Here is a 10680-nt window from a genome sequence, read left to right as displayed (position 1 = left end):
AGAACACACCCCAAGTCTGAACTTATCTCCATTATCAGGTGGACAACAGCCACATCTTTATCCACCGTCATGCAACTGCCCCTCACCTCATTGGACAAAACCATTTTTAGGCAAGACTTTTTGTTGGAGACAAACACCCTACATGTATGGCAGGAAATGAGAGCTGACAAGGATTCCAACAGAAACTTCTAGATTTTCTTTTATCAGTAACAGAACAATAAAAACGTATAATGTTACCAATCCAAACTTAGATAGTGAAAATGAAATAAAGAAGTAAAGTTGAACAAATTAAGATGAAACAAGGTTAAAAATGAAACACACAAATGTTTAAGCTATTGTTTACGACATAGGAATTAAGAATATAACCTCGGTAACATCAATCATGTTTAATTTAAAGAAATCAAATTAGATTTTTTTTTTTGGAAATGAGTTAATGTTACTTTTATAAGTCAGTTAAAAACAACATCTTCACATGTTCATGAGATCTGCACCGTGGGAGAAAGTTCACACCGGGAAACTCAACAGCATGGTCCGATCTTAATGTTCTTCATTTTATGCACCGTAATGTGAATCAAACACCTACAGGCTTGTTGAGCAGCAAGAGATTAAAACAACATCTGCTCGAGACTTTGTTCAGCTGAGTTGCGCTGGTGTGCCAAAATGAGTTTCCCCTTTGAGGGGTGACATTATGCAACAAGTTACATTAAAACTCTTAAAATAAGAGTTGAGTCAGTACTTCAACTTTGCCTTCAAGTGAAAAACAATGCAAGCGCCAAAGAATCATTAAAATGACTTTGTAACATTCTGACTTGTTAGATCACTGTTACTTTGTTTCAGTCGATGAGTTTCTAAACTCTAGGAGCACAAATGTTAAATGAGCAAGACTTTTTTTTTTTTTTACAAACTCAAAAATCTGGAAACACTGAATGTGTTAAGATGGTTACATAAAAGTTATTAATCTTCCCATTTAAGCCATCTCTAGGCAACTCTGTTTTTATTTTATTTTTTTAAGTAATCTGGTTAGTTCTGAAATGCAACATGTGACTGGGAGACATCCAAGTCCATGTTACAACCACTTGTCATCACTGCAAGTCTTTCCCCAATATACATTTCTTTTAATAGATTCTCAAAAACTAAATGTATTTTATCTGTAACATTGTTCTCTTGATAGAAATGACTGCTCAGGTCTATAAAACGTCAATAAAAATATATAAATATAATATAGATGAGACTCAACCCTTTGTGTCTACTCTGTGTCCCGATCAGCCATTTACAGACCAACATTATCATCCAAACATCTACATAAACACCCAAGTTAATCATCTGCAGGTGGCTTTCAGATTTTATCAAGAGACTAAGAAATCTGATAAGAGTCGAGCATTTTATTCCTCCCCCCCCCCACACACACACACACAAAGACATGGAAGTTTTTAATTTCATAATAAAGTTTCTAAGATTTCAAACCGAACTCCTAATGTTTTTCCGACAACGTGACTGACCTCATAAACAACTAGAAGAGGAGGTTTGTCTGTGCTTGAAAACATCCAGAACACCGCAGTAAATGTGACATCGACAAGGCAAGAGCTCAGCACAAAAAAAAAAAAAAACCCCGACAGGGAACAGGGAAGATCCAACACAAACCACAGCTGACAAGAGAAGAAAACCAGGTGACTGCGAAGAACACCACAATAAAACCCACGCCCTTCACCTGAAACGATTCGGGCAACGAGAGCTTGAGAAAACAGGAGAGAGAAACTCCTTTGGGCTGGATTTTGCCTTCAACTTTCACTGTGGCGTCAGTGTATCATCCATGTGGATGAAATTATTAATATCATCAAATCACTTAATTTGACAAAAACCACAAGGCACAAAATATGAAAGTTTCAGGCCTTGAGGAAACAAGTCATGCAACAACACATAAAATTCAGTAAAGGGTTTTACTGCCTGTGATAAGAAAATGACTATCAAAGTCATTAAAGTGGGACTTATGTGAACTCTGAATTTCAGCTGTAGACTTCATAAGCAATTTTCTATCCAAACAAAAATAGATCTGAAGAAAAACTTAAGTGAACAGCTGGACAATTGAACAATTTATTTATTTTTTTTTAAAGGTAAAAGTTTTCAACATATTTGTTTTAAAGTGACACAATAACTTGCTAAAACCACAAGAAAATAAATTTGCCATAATGTGTTCCAAGAACCCTGGTTTAAATATCACAGCGTTCCTGCTCCACCCACCTTCCTCGCCTGCTGGTGGTGGCCAGGAGGGCTGATGGCACAAAATGGCATTTAAACTGCCCCAGGGCAGCTGTGGCTACAATTTAGTAACTTGCCATCATCAGCATGTGAATGTGCCCTTTGAGATCTTAATTCGATATGCCAATGGAATCATAAATAAAAATTATTAATATTATTGCACATCTCTGACAATTTCAACTTTCCAGTTGGGTCAAACAAGGTTTGACCAAACAAGGTTTGCCCCAACTTTTGCCCTTTCTAGTTATGCAAGTTACTAAGAAAAGCACTCTTTACATGTTTTTTTTCACATGAAAACATTTGCAGTCCTGCATTAATACCCAACAAATAAAATCCCATTAATATAAGAAACATTTTAAAGAAGAAGAAAAACATAAGAATTCATTTTCAATGTATGCAATTTTTATGAGAAATGTTGCTCAATTTTTTTTTCACTCCACGCAAATTAGAAAAGTTAGAAAAGGTAACAAGCCCCAAACATTAGCTCCTAGGATTTGTAAACACCCTATAAATAAATAAATAATCATATGACAATTCATTGTTACACCCATATTTCTATTGGGATCAACTCTTTTGGGGCTTTTCTTTGTAGGCAAACATAAATAATACACTTATTTGGATCTTAAGGCATTTGATACAAGAAAAAAACAATGCAAGAAATGGTTCAAAACCGATGCCCCAAATATGAAGGATTGGTATGAAATATTTTTTTTATTATGGAAGGAACAGGAAAACCAGAATATACAGTGATACTATTAAAAATACTCAATTAATAAAAAATAAATTGACAGATTAAATGATAAATTCAGAGTTGATGAATCACTATCATTTGTTGAAACTTAATCATTCCCCCTGGGACTTTGTCACCAATAGCAACTATCCTTGTTAACCTATAGTAATTTTAATCACTAAATATCAAATGGAAAACTACTGAGTATGTTCAGGTTTTCTGAAAATCACCACAAACAGGCCAGTCACACGCCTAAAATAGCGAGGTAGCACATAAAATGCGGTCGATCAGATACAGAAACTTCTAGAAAGTCTCTCGGCTTGAAACGCACTTTGCAGCAGAAACTATTTGCGACACACCAATTAAAAATAAACAACTTTAACGACCTCAAAAAGTAAAGTCATGGTAACTTTGACATTAGGCTGTGGACCTTATCTTGCTAACAATAGCTTTACCCCAAGATTTAGGACATTATGAGCCAAAGCATGAACTTGAGGCTCTCGTAACCTGCGCAACAAACACTACTTATAAACACAGTTTACACAGTTGCTGATAGTTACTAGCTAACTGTAGAACAGCTAATGCTATTTAGTTAACAGTCGTGGCTAGTAATAGCAATTAGCTTGATTTGCTAAACCGTAGAAGACCCCCCACGACGATCTCGAAAACCGCCTATATGTGTGCAGGCGTAAAGCGTAATCGGACATAAAAAGGCGTTAATAACTTAAGTATATTATCAACGACAGCACAGAGGACAACACACCATCACAATATGACTCAATGCGGCGCGGCAGGTTTTAACCGATTTTACAGAGGCCGATCCCAGCCTTACGGCGTTTAATGTTCCGTAAAAAATTAAACAAGGTAATTATTACAATACATACCTCTGAAACAAAGATGTCCACTTTAATGCCCACTCTCTCTTATTGCTGTTCAGACTATATTTTTCCTGAGAACAGAAACTGTCGCTGCAGTCGGCGGCAGCTGGTTAATAATGATGGTGGAGGTTTTTTGGCCTTGCCCACTAGCTGCGACTGCTGCCTTCAGGTGCTGTCGGAAATCTAATAATCGGCCTTTTTACGGGTATCCTTTAAAAGCTGTACTTTTGCGGCCGTAAAAATATTCATAATATATCTCGAATCACACATTTAGAAACAGATTCAATTTGCAATAAACCCCAATATAAATAACTTACATGCAAGAAGAAATTATGCAACTACTCTAATACAATTTTGAAAATGTTGCATTTAATTTCCAATGTTGAGTTCGATTATTGTCTTACCATCGATAAGAATTCATTAGGTTTGTACAACAATAAAAATACAAAGCAGAATTTTATTCTGCAATCTGTATTTACGAGGGATAGCTAAAGGTAGCACGTCTTTCAGCGTCCACACAAACGCATCGTCTCCGGTGTCACTGTGGAAATTCATAAGACATCTTGCAGTGGAGGTACATTGGGAGTTTAAACCGAATATTTTTAAATGGAGTTACCGACCTAAAGCAACATATCGTTAATGAAATTTTGTTAATCATAGGAAGGAACTGCTATCCGGCATGGACGAAGATGGTCCAAATGGTGCGCCATCTATCGACAGATTTAGAAAACAATACTTATGTTATGTACACTGTAACAATGTGAAAGACGTCGTGGCAGCATTTCTTCGTCTCATGCCTCCAGTCAGGAGTGGACACAAAACCCGCTCCTCACGTGAGCTCGGCAAAATTTGATCAGCACTTTTCTTTTCTGCTGCATCTTGGTCATGTACTATTTTGAAAAACAAATTTAAACTAATAACTATTTAAAATTGCTTTAACCGAATAGCATTTTGCTATTCTTAAACACTTTTTTAAATTACTTTAATGACGTCTTAATCTTATGCTGTATAGTAAACTAAAGGTTTAAAAAAGTTAGGCTGTATTTCACAAGCCATAGTTTACTAACAATATAAAACATACAATAATGAAAAAATAATTGACTAAAAATAATTAGTGTATGCTTTTAAACATTTCAATTCAAATTCCTATGTTTCTCATTAAAAATAAATTTAATCTCCTCTTGCCTTCTCTGACTACTGTCACTAGAGGACACTGGCATCAATGTCAGTAGCTGTGTCTAAATGTTGTAATAAAGATCTTTATGTATTTATTGGACTGCCATCACTGTAGATGCATTTTAAAAGGAGACACAAATGGCTTGCAACTGTAAACTTTAAAACAAATTAAATGTATGATGAACTACTGCCAACAAGCATTATTTTAAAATGAAGACAAGGTTGGTCAACTCCCAGATCAAAATGTGAATAAACACTCATACGCTGTTAAAATGTGCGAGTTTTGAAATTATGACCTTTACTCAATCTCATCCTTGGAGATGAGAGGGCTTGGAGAAGAAATCGTCTGACACATGTTTTTTTTGGTCTTTTGTTTGTTTTTTTAAAAACTGGAAATGCTTAAATTGTTAAGTACCAAATCAGCCACCAGATGGCAGTATGTCATAAGCAAAAACAGATAAGCCCAAATACATGTTTTGTTTCAGCTAGCAGTTTCATGTAGATATTTATGCTTACATAGTCTTCAGGACAAAATGAAAACTATCTGTTCAAATAGCATTTTCAAATCTTGATGGTCTAAATACATTTTCAGAGTTGCTAATCGGGTAATTGTGTAGATTCTTCACGTCAGACTTCTTCAATCTGTTCTGGACTAAAATGGTACTTTTCATTTCTAACATGTATTGGCTTTTTATTAGTTTAAATATAGCCGTTTTAACCTACTATTTTTATTAGGGCTCATGGTTTTATTCTTTTATGAGACGCCTTGCTGTTTTGATTTGTCGTTTGTTTTGATTTTGGTTCTTGTGTAAAGTACTTCACATTACCTTGTGTATCAATGGTGCTTGCCATATATATATATATATATATATATATATATAAACATGTTTTCTCTGAAGTCAGATCAACAAACATCAGACATCCTTTAAAAAAAAAAGTATACACTGGAGAAGATTCATAGCGTCCTGCATTAACGTTGTCAGTTACAATCCATCACAAGGTAATAGACCTAAATAAATCTCACAGTAATTGAGATAAATCCCTCATTTCAACGACAAGTCCAGTTTTTAAGACCCAATTACTGCTATGAGTTCTCTGGGCCAGTTGAAGAGTAGAGGATCCGGCGTTGACACAAGAGGAGACGTTGGTCATTTCAGCCGAGCGGGGAGTGAGAAAGAGAAGGATAGGATGGAGAGATGGACTCAGTCCAAAAAGGAATGGATGTCTTCCCGGGTCGTGTGGCATCGGGGGTGGGGGGCAGCGAGATTTATGATAAACGCACACAATCTTAATTTGTGCTCAACCCGATAATGCATCTCAAGGCCAGCACAGTTCTGCTCAGTGTTTCTTAACTGGATGTTTCTTTAATTATATGTCAGAGGCCGTAAAACTCGGAGCGGAAATTTCCCCACAAAGCACCGTTTTATGTCTCGGTCATTACTGTAAATTACAAGCAACAAGAAAAACTGGACGGCTAATGGACGGAAAATGCAAAAAGAAAAGCGGATTTATTCATATCCGTATTCACTCTCACCACCCTGTTGGTACGCAGGTCATCAGTAGGACACGAGCCTTCATGTGCTGATCAGGCAAAAAGAGAAAAACAAAAACTGTTCACGTAAGCGGGTACATGTGGGAACGGAAACAAACCTGTACAAATAACAAATACATGACTCATACAAGAGCGGTTTAAAACATATACATATTCACAAAGCCGTAATCGTATAATGCTTTCCTCTAATTTATCCCAGCAAGACTAGTCTTCTCAAGATGTCAGACACTGTGTGGAGAATGGTTTTTAGACATAAAACTGAACACAAGTTACAGTGCCTTGCAAACGTTTTCATAGCCCTTCATCTTTTCCATATTTTACCATGTTGCAATCATAAACGTGTGTGTCGTTTTGTAAAACATCAGGTATGTTTTACAACATACCTGATGCATGCATTTGTTTTCAACTCTTTTCACCACGGTACCCTTTAATAAAGCCCAGCGAAATCCTCAAAATGCCTCAGAGGTTTGTTGGATGACAATGACCAAACAGCCTTATAAAGACTAATTGATTAATAGAAAAGGGATGAAACTGTGGAGAACGAAAGGCCATAAAAATCTGAGTAGTAGAAATGGAGCACTGGTAACTCCGGGGGAGCTGCAGAGATCCAATAGAGCAACTATTAAGTATATCGTCTGCAAACTCAGCCTTTATGGAAGAAAAAGGGGAAAAAAAAGCCACAAGAAGTCCCGTTTGTATTTTCCCAAAGGCCTTTAAGGGTTTGTGGGAATGTAGGGCTTGTAGGCAAACAGGTGAAAGAAGTTGCTCAAGTCAGATGAAACAAACACTGAAAAAAATTAACTACGCATCATCCTGAACACTACATCCCCACAGCAAAACATGATGGGAGCAGCATTATGCTATGGGATGTTTTACTAGGCAGGAGAGCTGATCAAAGTCTATGCAATGATTAATGGGGTTACATGCAGGGAAGTCCTGGAGGAAAAACAGAAGACGAAAGAAGACTCGGCTAATCTACCAGCAGAACAAAAACCTCATTGTGGGCGGAGATACAGCAGAAAGCCAGAACAAATCATATCCATGGTTTAGAGTGGCCCAGTCAAAGTCCAAGCCTAAGGATAAATTGAGAATCTGTGGAAAAACTGGAAAATTGATGTTCACAGACACTTAATACAACCAGGCGGAACTTGAACTACTTTGTACAAAAATAAAAATAAAAATTGGTTGACTGAACTAGGAGAACTGAATACAAATGCATGCATAATTTTTTTAGATCTGAAATCTTCTTACATTCTTATCCTTCCACTTAATTGATCCTTACTTAGCGATTGCATAAAATGCATAACAGTTCATTAAAAAAAAAAAGGAAAAACTTTGTGGGGTATAAATACTATTGCAAGGCACAGTTACTTAGAAATGACAGAAACTGGAATTTCAACGACCTCCACACGAAAACACTGTTAGCTTTAGGCAAAGATGGTCCCTCCCAGCAGCCTTTGGTGCACCGCAAGCTGCCGTACTGCCTTTTTTAATACAACACCACTTTCTCTTTGGTGGAAAAATAATAGTTCACGTCATTAAATGACACAGTGAGTTGCCATTGCTCTTGTTTACCGTCATCGGCATTTAAATGTCAGACGCAACACTGATATTCTGTATGGTTCTCAAAACTGATTTAAAAATGTCCTAAAAACAAGGGTTTAAAAGAAAACATCCCACTAAGTCTCACCCTTTCTTTTCTTTTACTTGGCACTCTCACACACGCAGACAGAAACACAATAATCAATCAGTGCATTTCCTTTTTTTTCCTTTTTTTTTTGCCTTCTCTCTTCTATTTAGAGTCTTTTACTCTAAAGCCACCTCAGTGGCGTCGGGTCCGCCGGCGCTGAAACGAACAAACTTTTTGTCCCGGCTCAGCTGAGCTCGAACCCGGCGCTCGACTCGATGGCGTATAGCAGCTTGCTCCTCATCAGGTGTTGGTCGCAGAACTCTGGGAGCTTGAGCAGGTTCATGCAGGTGCTGGCTGTAGGCAGGCGCTCCAGGTCACTCCCACCGTTGTGAATGCAGAAGGCTGGATAAAGCTCCTGTAGGCAAAAAGAAAAAGAAAAATCACTGATTACATATATTTGAGGGCAGCTGAAGTGTCTCTGGATGTTTCTAATCCCATTCTACAACAATAATATATATATATATTTTATAACAGCATATTTGAGTTGAATTTGCCTGCTTATCATAGCTGCATTTAGTTACAGTGCTTCATTTAGGTTTGATTAACTATTTATTGCACACGTTGTGATTGTGCATATCTTCCTAACCGTCTTTTCGATCCCAGTGACGTCCGGCGTTAATTAGCCGCGCGAGGTGGATGAACGTCTACAGAGCCAGACGGAGAATGAATCAACACGTGTCGGTAATGATCCCAATTTCCAAACCCATCCCGATTAAGCAATAAATGTCAAATTCCACAAGGGATTAAACGTGTAAAGAGCCAAACGAATAAAGCCAAAGTATAAATTTAGAAAATCAGCTTAGTGCTTTGAAAGATATTGAAGGGGGAGACGGGCTCACGGGTTGACCCTTGGCTGAGACGCTGAGAGGATGGTCGTTTCATGTTGTCCATCTGGCATTTTTTTTTTTTTTTTTTAAATCAAACCGCGCAGCTGATGAGGCCACTTCATCTGTAAACTGTGACACTGACGGTTTCCATCACGAACAAACTACTCCGCCCTGATTCCATTACGATATTTAACGTTAGACTATATGTCCCACCGGCTATGCTTACCCAATTAAATGGCCCTTCAGGGGCTTTGCCGTAATGACCCCATTTTTCTGACAATTACCGTATTAAACTATCATTGCCTATTGAAAAAGTATCATTACCACAACTATCATTTTGAGGAGAGGGAAAAAATAAAAAGACAGCTTCCATCATCTTTTTTAAATGGCTTCTCTTGACAGAGCTATTTCTCCTCTAATGAATCCTGGGCAGTTTTCACGACAGCTAATTAAGGCTTTGCTGGCTTGAGCCGAGGGCCAGGTCAGGGGGTCACCCCCCCCACAAATTACCACCCTTTAAGTCTCAAGTGAGGCATCTGTGTGGGAGGGGCGGTGCGTCTGAATGCTGGCCAAAGTCAAACTTAGTTAATGAGAAGGGAGGGGATCATTTAAAGCTTGAAGGATTTAAAGTTTAGTGTTGTCACTCCCAAGTTTAAAGCGACACAAATATTTTCTTGACTAATGGCAGTGAGAAGAAAACTTAATCACAGTCATATTTAATACATTAGAAGAAGCATTTCAATGAGGCTAATTTGTCAGATTAGAAGGAGCTTTTAAAAATAAAATTTAAGCAGGTATTAAACACACTTTTTATTAAGCCCGTATTTCTGTCTTGAAAATGTTGTTCACTGGTCTGACATAGTACTGTAACTTTAAATAATGCGTTTTTATTACATATGTACAGAAAATCACCATAATTAACAAATTAAGGCTTGAAATCAGTGTGTAATTAATGTGTGCGTTTCACTTAGTGAAGTGAGTTACTGTAATGAATGAACTTTCAATGATATTCTAATTTATGAAATACAAGTACATTACAGTGCTTTGCAAAAGTATTCACACCGCTACTTTAAGCTTTTGTGACAAACACAAGCTGTGTGTCCATCCAACTGTCAACTGAATTTCGAGCAAACCTTTAAAAATGTCACAAAAAAGAAAATGCAAAATTAGGCGCGTTTCCATCTGTTGGTTGGGAACAAATTAACGTTGACGTGACACATGGATGTAATAAACAAGACGCACAGGGTTGCAAACTTGCACATCACACATATCAGAAAAATGGAGACTTCTTCCCTGTGAGATGGAGTTTTGGACTTTATAGAGTTTTAGTGTTTCATGTCTATGTTAAGGCAAAGACCCACCAGCGGATAGGAGTGTTTGTCACATCAGCTCTTATTCTGCAAGTGTGTTTCCATCTCCCCTTCAGGAGACTGACTCGTTTTTGCAGAAGCCAAAAACCACCTCAAGAGAGCATAAAAACTTTTTTTTTTTTTTTTTTTTTTTTTTAAACTGAAAAAATTTTTTTAAAATTAACCCTTTTCTCCACACCTTTTTTATTGGATATTTCAAAA

The 10680-nt window shown here is 37.2% G+C and overlaps 2 protein-coding genes across 3 annotated transcripts in view; both read right to left on the bottom strand.

Moving 5' to 3' along the window:
- The window catches only part of dnajb6b (DnaJ heat shock protein family (Hsp40) member B6b), a 38882-nt gene extending 34858 nt beyond the window's left edge, over window positions 1-4024 (bottom strand). Inside the window, exon 1 of one of the 2 annotated variants that reach the window (XM_015049385.1) lies at window positions 3871-4024. The gene's annotated coding sequence lies outside the window, so the exon portion shown is untranslated. The remainder of the gene's footprint in view (window positions 1-3870) is intronic. The other variant, XM_015049386.1, reaches the window with a different exon arrangement.
- Window positions 4025-8362: 4338 nt separating this feature from the next.
- The window catches only part of ube3c (ubiquitin protein ligase E3C), a 28776-nt gene continuing 26458 nt past the window's right edge, over window positions 8363-10680 (bottom strand). The window contains exon 24 of the mRNA XM_015049388.1: window positions 8363-8637. Within this exon, the coding sequence (XP_014904874.1) occupies window positions 8467-8637 (171 nt within the window). The 3' untranslated portion in view covers window positions 8363-8466. The remainder of the gene's footprint in view (window positions 8638-10680) is intronic.

The sequence above is a fragment of the Poecilia latipinna genome, unplaced genomic scaffold (assembly GCF_001443285.1).
Source record: "Poecilia latipinna isolate Pla-1442-1.1 unplaced genomic scaffold, P_latipinna-1.0 Scaffold944, whole genome shotgun sequence".
Lineage (NCBI taxonomy): Eukaryota > Metazoa > Chordata > Actinopteri > Cyprinodontiformes > Poeciliidae > Poecilia > Poecilia latipinna.
Note: the sequence above shows the minus strand (reverse complement) of the source record. Positions and strands in the feature narration are given on the sequence as shown.